Raw genomic sequence first — 15,915 nt, 5'->3', positions numbered from 1 at the left:
ATGTCACTATATTCCAAAAAAAAAAAAAAAACATAACTCATTTTGATATTTTTTTTAACATGATTATAACATAATTTGTTATAAGCAATTGCTTTTAATTTTTATAACAAATTGTTTTATGAATATGTTTTGAATTGAAACAAATTTGAAAAAGCCTTTGTTATTTTAACTGATTTTGTTTTAATTATGTTACAATTTCCTGCATCAACTCAAAGTGCTTCTAAAAAAAAAATAATATTTGTTATATGTCATAAATCTTGAAATAATTGTGCTAGAATTTTGTTGTAACCCACAGGTAGGAATGCCAAGACAAATTCTATAGATGTACAAAACTGATTATACACTTGATACTAAAATTCATACGATCATATGTTTTATATGATCATTTACATTAATTGAAAGGAATATTAATCAACCTGTATATGAAAGTCATTGACCTACAAATCCATCGTTGGTATTAGAACGAGCTTATCCCAAAGAAAATGCGATCATCGTCGCTTGATTAACCATCCTTGGTCAAAACGTGAAAAGAAATGCACAAAACTGCAAGCTTGTGTTCCATTTGGCAATCTCGATTGAACGAACGCGCGGCGCTCGCTTAATTCGAAACCAGCACGATCTCAACGCTCATCGGGCCCATTCGTTTGACACTTTCATCCTCTCGACCCAGCCACATTAAAATCTCTTAATTATTTCCATTGTAAAATTTCTTTCTTCTTAATTTAATTTGCGTTTTATGGAGGACCCCTTCGGCTGTTCCTCCTCCGCGCGAAACCGTTCGTTCTTTCTCTCTAGCGCTAAGTGAGACCACGTTGCCACACGCAGGCTGACACCTTGGAGGACCGCTTCGCCGTCGCATGCTGCGATGAACCGAACCTTTTCTCGGCCGTAGAACATCGAGGCCTCATATGAGCCGGCTGTGCGTGAATGTTGGTTGTAAAAATTGTTGCATGAATGGGGCAAGTTTTGTGCAGCGTCGTCGTCGTCGTCATTGGCAATCTCGATGCACTGTGGCTGTACTCCGAACAAAAGTTGGCCAAAAAGCATAAATCTTGCTGGAATCGTTTGGAATACCAGTAGATAATGGAAATTTCCTTGACTTCCATGGGTATAGAGTATCATCGTACCTGCCACACGGTATACGAATGCAAAAATGGCAACTTTTGCAAAAAAAAAGCTTTCAGTTAAAAACTGTGGAACTCACTAATGCCAAGAAGAAAAACCTTAGCTTCTACATAAATTTTATAAAATTTTGGACTTAAAAATAAGTTTTGGATGAAGGTTTTATAATTTGATTGAGATTTATTACAGCCTTTTGTTCTTCCACTATCGATGGGCATTTTGGCTCTTCTTCTTCTTCTTCTTCTTCTTCTTCTTCTTGGAATTTACCTCCTCACTGGGACAGAGCCTGCTTCTCAGCGTAGTGTTCTTATGAGCACTTTCACAGTTATTAACTGAGAGCTTCCTTTGCCAAAGTTGCCATTTTCACATTCGTATATCGTGTGGCAGGTACGATGATACTCTTTGCCCAGGGAAGTCAAGGAAATTTCCTTTACGAAAAGATCCTGGACCGACCGGGATTCGAACCCAAACATGGCTTTGCTTTGTAGCCGCGGACTCTAACCGCTCGGCTAAGGAAGGCATTTTGGCTCTGTTATTCGAGTTTTATGACAGTTTCCATCCTATGTGACAAGATTTCTATGGAATCAACGGGCTTCTGAAATTTGTATGCTTACTTTGATCGACAGTGACTACCGATGAGTCACTTGAACCTGCTCGATTTGTAACATAGGCTCCTAAGTATATTGAATGTCAATGTTCGAGAAGTAAAAATCCAAGAGGTTTGTTGAACTGTCAGCAAAACATAACCAACTTTTTATTAATTTTTCATCAGCTTTGGTCCACTGTGCGAATGGGTGGCTGCGGCGAGGGGAGATTCGGCGAAAAATTCTCAATTCATTTCACTGCCCACGCAATTCGCAGCGCCGCCGCCACCGAAGGTTCCTTCGCTGCTATAATGTTATAATGTGATTTAATTTTAAAAACACTGGAGTTATATATCACTTCATGTTTTGCTCCGCTCGTTCTCCTCCGCGTGTCGTAATGTTACTTGGGTGTCCATTAGCAGACTGCACTGTGCGAGTGGTCGGTCGTAGAGAAAGAGAGTGAGATGCGACGTGTGTGAGCGCCTGACGTTTGCAGAAGGGTTGAGTGTTTGTTTTTATTTTTTTTCGGCTCAGTTGTTTTAATTTCACGCGACCGGCTTTTCTGAGCTGTCACTTTCGCTATGGATTGTAAGCAAGCCATGAATATCAGAAGATAATATTGTCGTTGCTGAAGTAATATGAATCAATTTGACAATCCAAGCAATCTGGCGAAAAATAATTTTAAGGCGCCCACGTTGGTTTGGTTTTTTGCTTTTGATGTCTCAATTTGATTTTAAAATCATAATCTTCTAAAGAGTTAGAGATGCTTTATAAAAATTTTTATCATGGCTACTTCGATGGTCCCTTCAATATCAAGGTACGGAGGGTTGACTGCACCCCTTAAACTTTTTTTTTATTGTTATAAAAATACTCGAATCTGTTAGCTTGTCTTCAGCAAAGTCTTATATTTTTATATCACCTTTCTAAAACAACGTTTTTCGGATCCTTAACCAGTTTGCCACTGCTCATTCAGTGCGTTGGAATTTAGTCATAACATTTTGTCTTAATTAAATTGTTTCTATAGCATGCGCGCAAAGGACCGGCAACAAGTTTAATTTATCTTTTCATTTCTCTTCGCTAGTTTTAAACCGCTCAAGTCGACACCCACTCGAGTCCACAATAATTCAGCAAAATTCCTCGACCTTAAACGAACGCACCATGCTTGGTAGTTGTTTTCGTTACTGAGTGTCCGATGTTGGAATATGGCGGAAGGAGCACAACCACCACCATCAACAGGGACATCACTACTGGAGAACAATAACGTCCACAATCCAGGCGTCGGTACCGTCACCATCAACAACAACAATAAACTTTGTGGAATGCTCGGTATCAACATGCCCTGTGAAGCGGCAGGCCATGATTTTAGCACCGTCCGGAAAGAACTAGAATTCGCCAACTCGATCGCGTCCCATTACAGTGCGAGTCTGTCGTCAGCGGCCGAGAAGAACGATCGCGATCACCACCAACAGCAGCAGCAGCATCATCATCGTCTGGGGAGCTATAAGATTGAGGTGAGTGGAAATGGGATTTTATTTGCAGTAAGGTGGGGATTTTCGTATGACACATTGCTAATTCAAACAAAAATGTTGATATGAGTTTGCATAGTTTCTGAAGATATGATCATCAAGATGATTAGCAGAAACGAAAACATAGTAAGCATGCAATTTTATCGAATTTATTGCACCTCAAACGAAAGCAAAGTATCTCAGTTGAAAAAAAAAATACTTCAGGTATGTTCCGTTTTTATCAACCTGTATATTGATGATTAGGGTCTGAGAGAAGAATTTAGGTTGTTCTTTCGTATAAGGTCGTGATGGTAGTTGATTGCACTGCTCATACTAGCATAACAGTTCCATCTGTTTTACAGTGTTTGAATGATTGTGGTGATTTTTCTTCTAAAGTTATCACTAGTAACTCCGACTGCATTCTAAAACGAAGCCACCAACGCTTTTCAGCATTGTGTTAGAATAGGCTAGCACTAAACTAAGCAAAAGTTCTAGTTTTTTGTTTAGTAAAACTGATATTAAATAGGTCATCAAAAACACAATTTAGAGGTTTGAAACACTTCTGTTAAAAGTTTCATTAATTAGCGTACGGCAGTTTGTGTTAGATTCCTCATTAACTTTTTAGGGTCCAAGTGGAGAAGGGGTTTGTGTCTGCTCAAAGATAAGCATTTCAGCGAATTTGGGATGGAAACGTGCGTGGCATAGAAACGTCCTGTATTAACCGTTTCCCAAATTCAGTAATTTTAACCCTTTTCCCTCTTTCTCTATGTTTATTTTTTGTATGAAGATATCGAAATTTTCAATAGATTGCGAAATATTGCTGGAGCTATTCCTTTGATATTTGTTATAATTTGTAAAATACTTTTGAGCTCAAAAGATAGGGAAAATGTCCAACATGTGACGGGGTCGACAGTCTCACGAAAAAGATTCATTTGAACTTCTTCTTCTAAACTTGTTAATGTTTCTTCCGTTGTCCAAACATTCATGGCTCCTAAGGAACTTGAGCAAAAAGCAAAAGTTCTGAGAAATGTGTATTGTAATTTATCAAACTTCTTTAACGAATTCAGTTGCAGAACAGGTACCCAGTTTGAGCTTCACTCACTACAACATATTTATTTCATTTTTGGTCTAAGGTTACCGCTTTTGCTACTCTATTAAGAGGAAAATTACCATTATTGCTCTACACATTTTCAACACCAGTTTTTTTGCTCAAAACCGAAGCAATGTTAAAGACTGCATTGCACTTGCTATCTTCAATGCAGTGATAGATTTTCATGAAGATTTCTTTAAATTTGATCGATGAAATAGATTTTAAATTTTTTATGATTGCCGATGATTGAATGATGGATTCTTGAGCCTTAAGCACACATTCAACTGATTAAGATTTGATTAGAACAATATGTTTCTAATTAACCACTTCCCCCAGGGCACCTGGAACCTACTATATAGTGATCATATAAATAAATTGCTCTGTAAATGCTTCCAGAAGCACAACCTTATAAAATCTTGATATTTGATACCCATGTTTATGACATTGCGGACATGTTATGAATTGGCGACATCCCCCGGATCACCTAGAACCTACTATAGAGTAGTCATGACAGTCGGTGGTTTTGGAAATGCTTCCGAAGCTTTCAACTTCAAAAATCTTAAATAATATATAGAATGTATAATATTGATATGGTTCCGAACATGTTCCTAATTGGCCACTTCCGTCAGGGCACCTGGAACCTACTATAGAGAGGTCAGTGCGTTTAATTTTTTTGAATATACTGCCGGAAGCATCATCTTGAAGTTTGATGCTCGCTTAGATATAGCTGCGAATATTAAATACATGATTGGAAATACAAACATAATTGACCATATTCCGGAACCAGTTTCACGGAAATGGTCATATTTCTGAAGATATTCAACGAATCTTAATGCATCCGCCGGCATTCATACCTCGAAAATCCGGAACATCTCCATTGTCCGGTGGCCAATTTGCATGGTCGAGGAAGTTCCCAAAACTAGATCAAGTTTGCCGTCGATGGCTTCCGGATACATCCAATTTCATCAGTTTACATCAAAGTTATAAGTATTTGAAATTAGGCAAAATTTTGCCTATCTCAATCATTTTGCCTATTCCATGTATGACAAATGTATACTTCTTATTACAATATTATCAAGATCAAGGCATAAAAATTAACAAAGCAGGCTCTTTACTGGTGTAAATATCGAATTTATTTGTAAACATGTGACGTCACTCCTATCGTACCGTAAATCATCTGGATTACTAGATCATATTCACAAATTTGTTCGAGATGGATAGGACCAGCCCGTGCTAGGCAGCCATGTTTTCGAGGTCAGCATCAAACTCAAGAGCAACAACGTACATTGGCGTTACCATATTAGGGAAATTTTTCTCCGATATTTTAATGTGTTCAACGCTAACCATATCAACTCATATTAACTTGCTGTACTGCAAACGAATAGTTTGCAACCGTTTATATGTGTTAATATACCGTCAAACGGGGTGACTTGCAACACATTGCAATTTACAATCTATTGGTACTATAAAATACAAATATCAAAAGAAAACTTCTTATAAATCGGTGGTACAATAAATGTGACTCACAATTCAAGTAGTGGCCACAATTAAAGCAGTTATTAAAAATATTTTTACACATTAAACATAATTCTTTTAAATGTCTCAAAAACTGATACTTGATGAAGATTCAAAATCGTGGTCTAAAAACATGAGGTACAATTAATTTACACAATTAATACTCTACATGGTGTTTCTATAACTAATTAGTGATAATACGACGCATTTTATTTAACAAAATTGTAGCAACAACTTTTCAATAAAAGTACTTTTTATAAAAATGTACCTATGCGGGGTGACTTGCAACACTTGATTTTCAAGCAATTTAGGGTTAAATAAAAGTGAAAAACTTTTTTGTTATGTCTACTTCATAATCAAAAGAGTAATAATTAATCAATCAACTACAAAAACTCGTTTAAAATATGGTTCAGTTAAAATATTGGACCTTGGATGAATCAACGCCTCATTTTCCCATACAAAAATATCTCATTTACTTTCTTACAAATAGGTAATCAAAAAGCTCTTGTACTGGTTCGAATGCTTTAAATACACGAGTAACAATACTTAACGAGTGCGACTAATAAAAAATATCAACATTGTGTTGGCAAAAACTAAATTAGCATTGAGCACAAGGACTTTTAAAAAAATTAATTTTATGATTCTTAATATGATAAAATATTGCAATACAGTTTCTGTCATCTCATTCTGTAGGAGGGTCGGCCATTAAAAGTTCAAATAGGAATTTAGATTTTTAGATGACGTTTAGATCATGGTTTCGCCTGGTTGAAGTTGAAAAGTGTTGCAAGTCACCCCGTTTGACGGTAACTGTTGTTGTAAGAAAATATTTTTTCGGCAAAAAAGATTTCGCCCTCCTCGATTGTTAGTCCTTAAACGACTTTTTGTTTACAAACATTGAGTTGTCAGTGGGAACCACTTCCCAGTGGGAACCAGAGATGTTTGCTCGTTATTTTCCAATGGGGTTGTATGGGCGGTGTCTGCAGGCTGGATAGGACTGACGTCGTCAAGTAGCTGTCAGTTTTCGGAATATATCACGTTCTCAATATAGTACACCGTGATCACGGTGTATCATTGAGAATGGTTCTCTGTAATAATTCGTCATTATAGTTTATTTCTGTTTTTAAGCGACAACTACAAGATTGTTTTCGTCTATTTGACCAGAAAAACTTGCGATAATTCCATTGGAACTTTTTCTAACTGTCTGGTAAAATACATCTGTGGCAATTTCAATGATTTTTTTTTCTAACTTGACAAGGAGATTATATGGGAATTTAATATGACATTCCATTGAAAATTTTGCTAGAAAAACTCGAAAAAAATCTACATACCGCTCATCTACATTGACTCATATTCCGCACACTTAAGGCCAACAGTGACTTCAAATGCATCTGGTTCGCATAAATTGGATGATATTTGGGTAAATTTTAATTTCTTCGCAAAGTCTAACTGCTAGCTGTTGGGTGTACCAATAAAAATGTTGATGTTATATTGTTTTAATATTGTTTTTACGTAAAAATATTGAACAACATTTTGATTCAAATGCCGAACACTGTGTGCAATCTGTCTCATATTCCGAAACCTTGATTCAAATTCCGAACAGCACGAACAAATCGTATTCAAATGAATAACTTCACAAATAAATGTATCTGAGCTTGTTCTATTGGTCTCAAACTAGAGAATCATCACTATTCCCGCGGTAAAAATTATATTGGAGACGGTAAAATTGAATCACAATTGACTGCCATTTCCTTGCTATTTGGTGACATATTTCAGCGAAACATTTCAACCAGATCGCCATACAAAAACCGAGTGTACGGAACATGAGTCTGTTCGGAATTTGAGACAAAACGGTATACTTTCACAGTGGCACATATAAAACCCCAACACTGGCTCATCAAGATAGTGAAAAGAGATAAATTTTTGTATGGATATCTTGAAATATCTTGAAATATTCCATGGGCAATCTCTGATAAAACTCATAGAATTTTTCTTAAATACAGCAGTAATTCTTGACGTGTTCTTTGTTAACGTATGTGAATGAACCTTGAAGTAATTTGAGAAATTTATAGTTATGTCACAAAGTCTCCCTGAAAAATATCGTTAAGATTTTTCCAGAAATAAATCGTGGAAGAAATTCTTCATGAAGTTTTTGCACAAACTCTTCGATTGCACCTTTAAAGGAAGTTTTAGAAGATTCTCGTGAAATTACAAGATGACTTCGTCAGAGAACCAATGGGGTGATCAGAAATACATAAAAAAATCGTGAGAAATGTCTAGGGATATTTTTCTTTTGAATCATTTTGAATGAATCCCACATGAATTTCAGAAAAAAAAAACTTCAGAGATATTTCGTAACACTCTAGATCAAAATTCTACGGTTATCGCGCAAGAGAACTTTCATTAAAGCCGATGCATTGCTAGGCCAATATTGAAGACCTTTCCCTCATCGTAGCCTATTTCTTCATACCTAATACATGTTTCGTCACAAATTCAGAAACTTCACTCGCTACCCTAAAATGGTCCCTCGTTTTGTTCAGATTAAATTGAGATCATCATCAAAATTCTTGAAGAAATCCTGAAGGAAAAAGACAGACCTTTGAGATTGGATTTGGAGCAGGAAAGATATTATAGGCCAATTTTGATGAAATGAGCGATGGTGTGCTAAAAAAAATCATTGAATTCCATGAAACATAGTGAAACTCTCCTAGTTAATGCAAATCCTGACCTGACTGCAATTTCTGGAAAAAACTTGTCTGTCTTGATATCTTCTCTTATTAGTTGATCTCTACATTATCCAGTTAAAAAAGTTTCACTGTATTTCATGAATTCTACTCATAGTTAACACTCTATGATTCGATACTGAAAATAACATCGACTCATGTTAGTATAGTGTATTTCAGCAGAATTGCTTCGGAAGGCTCCATGAATTAACCCTTTGGGGCCTGATTTTTTCCAAGAACTATTATACAGTTTTTTGAACGCCTTTCAATAGTTTTGGTGCTCGAAATACTAAACATAACAAGAAATGATGACAAATATTTTTTTGGGAGGTGCTAGGTCTTCCAAACTGCTCTTGAGTTCATAACTTGAAGTCTATGCTTGTAATAACAACCTTGTTCATCATACAAGGTGATGAACTGTAATCTACCGTATATTCTGAACCTTCTGAGTGTTCAGAAAATATTATCAGATCATTTCGAATGTTCTAGATTTTCTAACTTGTCGGGATGTTCAGTACATAAGATCTACAACGTGATGAGAGTCAGGATTTAGTGGTAATAAATTAATAACCACGAAACGAAGCACTTCCGAAACATGGTGTATTCGACAAAGTTTCCAGTCATAATTAGCGACATCTATTGAGAAGCATCCATAAATTATGTCACGTAAAAATATACTATTTTCAACCCCCCTGCTTTTCACCATTTGTTTGAGAACAATTTGTGAAAACGTCAGTAGAGTCTAAATGCGTAAACGAGTAGAAACACGTTTTGAATATATGTGTTTGTCGACGAATCTTCTTCTTTTTTCTTGGCATATCGTTCCCACTGGGAAGAAGCTGGCTTCTCAGCTTAGTGTTCATTTAGCACTTCCACATTTATTACCTGAGATCTTTCTCAGCTAATGACCTTTTTGCATGGATATATCGTGTGGCAGGCATGCGCCCATACTCTGTGCCCAAGGAAGTCAAGACTCTTTCCTTTACGAAAAGATCCGGTAATCGTCATACAAATCTCGAGCTCTACTTTTTTTTGCAATCGTGCAACACGACTATCCGTGTAGAGGCGTCACTGTACTGTCACAGACAAACAGACGTAACACTCTTGAGAAGCTCATGGTACATGCGTTTAACGATGAATTTGAATTTCATTTGACCGACGCGATCGTTCCACCAGAGGCGCTAGTGTTCGACCGCTTTGACTTTTGATGGTGTACACGTTGCTGAATGATGCGAACAAAACTTACAGGCAATTCGTGTAGTAGCGTGCGTGTTAGGCAAACGTCAACTAAAAATCCATCATGGCAGACAGTGCTGATGAACTGAAGAAAGTAGTTTACATGCAAAAAACGGTTGATTCACAGTTTGTACAGAATCTCACGGCCGGTGTTGAGGCCAAGGTGCGGGCATTTACGTATGGACTGTAAATAAAATACGAGTAAAATGGTAAAATGAAGTTTAATATTTATTTCTCAATTCCTGAAGTTTTGATGGCAATCGGATGAAAACTCGAATTTTGCGAATCAATTTTGTGTGTGGCAATTTCATCGTGGACAACCTTTACTCTATGCCCAAGACAGTCAAGAATATTTTCATTACGAAAAGATCCTGGACCGACTGGGAATCGAACCCGGAACCCTCAGCATGGTCATGATGAATACCCGCGTCTTTACAGCTTCGGCTATGGAGGCCCTATATAACCTGGTAGATTATATAACTGAACTCTATTTAGCGAAAAAAAAACTGCCACAAGGGCAGATTTGAAGTTCTGAGCTCCAGGATAGTTTGGACAAGCTTTTGAGATTCTCAGAGGTCAATAGATTCCGTTTGAGTTGAAAATATTATTATTTGCAGCGTTGCCAGATCTACGGAAATTTCCATCTACGGAAAATGTATATTTTCTACTGGAAGCTACGGAAATTCTCATTATTCTACGGTAATTTACGGATTTTTCCAACGGAAATCTACGGAATTGCAATGCCGGGGATCTCTCCCCCCGCTTATCACTTTTCGTCTACGGAATGATTTCCAAAGAAATCTGGCATCGCTGATTATTTCTAGCGCAAGCAACTACTGCTGTTAATTTCGAGAATTGAGCTTCGGGATAGTTTGAACGTCGTAGAATATCCCAGGTCAGACTTCTGCATGTTCAGGATGTTCTAGGTTGCCAAGTAGGACATTATGGCATATACCTAAAATTTTTCCCTGACAGGGAAGTATATTTGCAAGGACTTTTCCGAAGACAGTAAATTTTATTCATTGGTTCTTTTTATACAGCCATTTTTCGACTACGGTCATAAATACGGCCCCAAAGGGAAAACTTTGATCATTTTAGCGAGAAAAGTTACTGGAACAAGGGTAGACCTGAAGTTCTGAACTCCAGGGTAAATTGGAGGGCCTGGAATATCACCAACGTTCCCTGAAATAGCCAATTGGTCTGTGAGAAGGTTCAGTGAACATGGTAGATTATATAACTTCACATAGTTTAGAAGGAAATATTGCTGGAAAAATAGTAGACCTGAAGTTCTGAAGTCCTGGGGAAATTTCGAAGGATCTGCAATACCTCAATCGTTCCTTGAAACAGCATTTTGATCCATGAGAAGGTTCAGTCAACATAGTAGATTATATAAATTCACTCATTTTAGAAAGAAAAATTACTGGAACAAGGGAAGACCTGTAGTTCTGAACTCCAGGGTAATTTGGAGGGCCTGGAATACTCCAAACGTTCCTTGAAATATATTTTTGATTCGTGAGAAAGCTCAGTGAACATTAAATAACTTCATCGTTTAGTAAGAAAAATTACTAGAACAATTGTAGATCTAAATTTATGAACTCCGGGCTAATCTGGGTGGCTCTGAATACCCCAAACGTTCCTTGAAACAGCTAATTGATCCGTGAGAAAATTCAGTGAACATGTTAGATTTTATAACTTCACTCAGTTTAGCGAGATAAATTACTTGAACAAGTGCAGACCTGAAGTTCTGAACTTAATAATAATTTGGAGGGCCTGGAATATCCCAAACGTTCCTTGAAAGAGCTTATTGATCCATGAGATGGTTTAGTGAGCATGTTAGATTATATAACTTCACTCAGTTTAGTGAGATAAATTACTGAAGCAAATGTAAACCTGAAGTTACGAACACTAGGGTAATTTTGAGGGCCTAGAATACCCCAAACGTTCCTTGAATTAGCCTATTGATCCGTGACAAGGTTCAGTAAACTTGGTAAGTTATATATCTTTACTCAGTTTAGCAAGAAAAAATACTGGAATTAGTGTAGACCTGAAGTTCTGAACTCCAAGGTAATTTGGAGGGTCCGGAATACTCCAAACGTTCTGTAAAACATCCTATTGATACGTGCGAAAGTTCAGTGAACATGGTAGATTATATAACTTCGCCCAGTTTAGCAAGAAATACTACTGGAATAAATGTAGACATGAAATTCAGATTTCCAGGGTAATTTGGAGGGCCTGGAATACCTCAAATGTTTCTTGAAGTAGCCTTTTGATCCGTGACAAGGTTCAGTAAACATTGTAGATTATATAACTTCACTCAGTTTAGCGACAATAACTACTGGAACAAGTGTAGACCTGAAGTTCTGAACTCCAGAGTAATTTGGAGCACCTATAATATCCCAAACGTTCCTTGAAATAGCTCTTGAGATTCTCAGAGGTGGGTAGATTCTATTTGAATTTGTAATGTTATTGTTTTTAACCCAAACAATTACTGTTACGGTTGTGTATTTCAAAGAGTGTGCTTCAGGACAGTTTGGACGTCCTAGAACATCCCAGGATATAGCAAAGCAAGTGAAATAGTGTTTTCGTTAAAAGAGTAATTCTGTATTATCTAGCCTGAACATCATTTATGTTCACAAACAGCATTTCACGCTTCGTATGTACTTATAGTTCAATTTTCCAAACTTCAGGATGTTCAGGATGTTCTAGATTGTCAATTAGGTCATAAAGGCATACACTTCATATTTTTCTCTGATAAAAGAGTATATTTGGGACAACTTTGCCGAAGACAGTATATACCTTTGTTCATTGGTTCTTTTTTACAGCCTTTTTTGTACTGCGGTCATATATGACCGCGCCGGCCCCAAAGGGTTAAGGCAGTTCATTCAACAACACCGTCGAAAAAACGGAAAAAGAACCTTTCAACCGCCAATCCTTTCAACCCAAATCCTATCCAACATAAAGCTTCTCGGGAATTTTCCAAAGAATTCACCATCAACCAAACAAGAGAATCTTCTAGAAATCTCATCAAATTTTGTTGAAAAAACGGCTAAAGTTTATAGTGGCGAACTCACCTTGGACGAAAAGCCACTTTAATAAAGACAAATAATTGTAATAATGGCTTAGTATAAGTTCAGTAATCTGTTCAATCAGCTTTTTTTGCAGGTATAAAACTTTTATTAGAATGTGCGCTTGACGGTTAGTATTTTGCTGATTCTATTAGATACATTTTTCAGCTAGAGCATTCCAAATCTGACGTTATTACAAAGTACGTGCAATGGAAATCGTTTAAATATCTAAAATTTCATTTGAATTAGTTGACTTGATGAGCGAAGACTATTCAATTTTACAAGAAAGGAAACGGGGACAACCGTACCAACCGTTTCATTGATGTTTCAATAGGTAATCGTTGGAAGTGGCGTAGCTAAGATAATTAATGCAAACTCCATTGCTGTTTGTTCTTCTCGCCTTGGAATAGGAAATAAATATTTGTTTCGTATGCCCTGGCTCGAAAGCCTTGGCTTAAGCGCCATTACTCGCTCTCTGAAACGAAAAGAAAACTATATCTGATCCCTCACCCATTATTCAACTATTCAAGATGAGTGTATGTTTAATCCCAAAAATATACTACAATGTTGAAAAGATAAGGATAAATTGGAAATCTTTCACCAAAGTTACAACTCAGCTTTAATCCGTATCCCACAGCAGTAGCGTAATTCATCAGCAAATTCACATCAGAATGTTGACAAATTCTTACTTGAATGGGTATTCTAGCAAACACGCTTTAAGTTTTTTCACATAATAAACCTAATCACTTCAAACTTATTTGTATTCTGCTACAGTTCAAAATTGTTTCGCAAATACCCCTTCAATTTCAAGGCTTCTTGCCACACATAATGTTAAGTATCGTATACTCATAATTAGCTCAAAACCGTAAACTTATCCTAGTAGCCCATCGCATTTAAATATAAGGTGCAATCCTTCTTATGTCAACCAACAAACCATCACCTTGGTAACACGTCATCTGCATAATTTTTTTTCTCCTTCTGGCTGGCAGCGGGAAACCTTTTCGGCTTCATCAATCTTAAGATGCTTTCTAGTTCCCTAGGCTCTAGGAGATTTCCCTTGAGATACTGTCGGAGGATTCCTATAGAAAAAACTCTAAGAGATTTGTGCATTTTTGTATTATAGGAAAAGGGATCAGCCAGGACCAATGATTGATTTAAAGCAGTAATGTTACTTGTTCTTGTGCACACTGTTAAGTCCTAAGACAGAGAGGAACTGTTTCTATGGTGCGATGCTGGTCGCAGCCTACTTATGCGATATTTGAATATCTGTTGGTCAAGGTTACCTCGTGTATTGACCACGCTCGATAAAGTGCTACACAGGATTCTTGCAGAGTTACCTCCAAGGATTTGTCCAGGAATTCCTACAACTTATTTAGATTTCTTAAATATATTTCTCCAGGAATTTCTTCAGGGATATTTGCAGGGTTTTCCCAGGAATAATTCCGGAGATTATTTCCGACGATTTTTTGCAGGGATTTCTCCACGGATCATACAAACAATTATTTCACGAATTCTTCAATAGCTTTCTCCATGAATTCTTTTAGGAGAATAACTCCAAGGATTTTCGAGCTAATTACAGGGTTTCACCCTGGAATATTTCTGGAGAATTGTTTTGAATATCCTTTTATTATCCGAGGATTACTCCAAGAATTTCTATAGAATTCCTCCAGAGATTTCCCCATGAATTCCTCCAGTAATCGCATCAAAACAATCTTCAAGGCCAGGGATTTCTCCAATATTGTTAGGAAATACTCCTATTCTGAAGATTCCTTTGGAGACATACCTGGATGAAAAAATAACTGGATGAATTCTGCAAAAATACCTGGATGGACTCCTGGAAAATCCCTGTCTAGAAGAACTTCTAGAAAAAATGAAAATATGGAGAACTCTGTAGGATTTCATAGAGGAATGTCTCGAAAAATCCTTAGAGAAACATCTGGGAGTTAAATATCTGAAACAAGCACTGGAAAAAAATGAAGTCTTTGGAAGAATACCCGGGAAAATTTCTGTAAGAATTCCCGAAAAAAATGACTATTTTTGGAAGAACCCATAGAGAGAGTTTTGTGGAGTTATCCCTGAAAAAATCCTGAAAATTTAAGGCATTTTGCCATAGAAATATCAGGAGGAATCATTGTAGAGATTCCGTCGATGGATGGGGGTGACAATGGGTCTAGGGGGTGAGATTGGGTCAAAACGGAAAAATATGTTTTGTGAAATATTTTAGCTAATAACGCTGATATTACTAAAATTTATAATTCATATGTTAGGGAACATATTATTACACATAATTCATAACAATATACATTTTTAGAAATAGTAGTTTTTGTGTACTACATCAATAAACTTGCATGTTAAAACTAGATAAAATTTACAACATAAAATTTCTCCTGTACAAAGTATCACGCATGTACTCTAGCCTCTATCTTCGTATTAGTAGAATGTTGAAAGTCTTTTCATTACACTTTATAGTTATTTTCCGGAATCTGTTTGATTTTCCCACAAAAAAATCTTTTTTTCGGTACGATGTCTAAAACATTGAAAATGGGGGTGAGATTGGGTCAAGCAAGAACAATAGTAAATGAAATTCCAAGTCCACTTTTTTGACATTTTACGGTGCCAGGTGTTCTCTTTTTTCATTAAGATGTGTTTATTCTTTCTAAATACAGCATCTCTGAATCATCAAACAAGTCTTCTTGAGTATTCCGTGCATTGAATAACAATACAACGCATTTTGACAACTTCTCAAACCAGCAACTGTGTTTCGTGCGCAGCAACATCGTAAATTTTTATCAAAAGGGTGTTTTTTTCTAAATTTGATTATTTATCAGAGTTTTCATATTAAAGAAACATCTCACGGAAGTACAAATGAGTTGGATCGCTGAAATACTGGGATTATGACGTCAACTTCTGTCTGAAATTTATTGATCGTGGAATGTCGCACCGAAATTTAACTATTTGCGAACGTTTAAACTAATCACTGTTTCAGTACACCTTTGGGGAAACTGAATGGGCTTCATAGCAATGGGGATGAGACTTTGAAGACAATTTGGGGGAAAATTTATGTAAACTTGACGATAA

General features: G+C 36.7%; 1 protein-coding gene across 4 annotated transcripts in view; it reads left to right on the top strand.

The window, feature by feature from the left end:
• Nucleotides 1-15,915, top strand: part of LOC5564119 (POU domain, class 6, transcription factor 2) — a 458,131-nt gene that overhangs the window by 56,506 nt on the left and 385,710 nt on the right. For all 4 annotated transcript variants that reach the window (XM_021855444.1, XM_021855443.1, XM_021855442.1 and 1 more), the window contains exon 2: nucleotides 2,788-3,217. In XM_021855444.1, the coding sequence (XP_021711136.1) occupies nucleotides 2,909-3,217 (309 nt within the window). In that variant the 5' untranslated portion in view covers nucleotides 2,788-2,908. The remainder of the gene's footprint in view (nucleotides 1-2,787; nucleotides 3,218-15,915) is intronic.

This window comes from Aedes aegypti, chromosome 3 (assembly GCF_002204515.2).
Source record: "Aedes aegypti strain LVP_AGWG chromosome 3, AaegL5.0 Primary Assembly, whole genome shotgun sequence".
NCBI classification, from domain to species: domain Eukaryota; kingdom Metazoa; phylum Arthropoda; class Insecta; order Diptera; family Culicidae; genus Aedes; species Aedes aegypti.
This window is presented reverse-complemented; position numbering and strand designations above follow the sequence as displayed.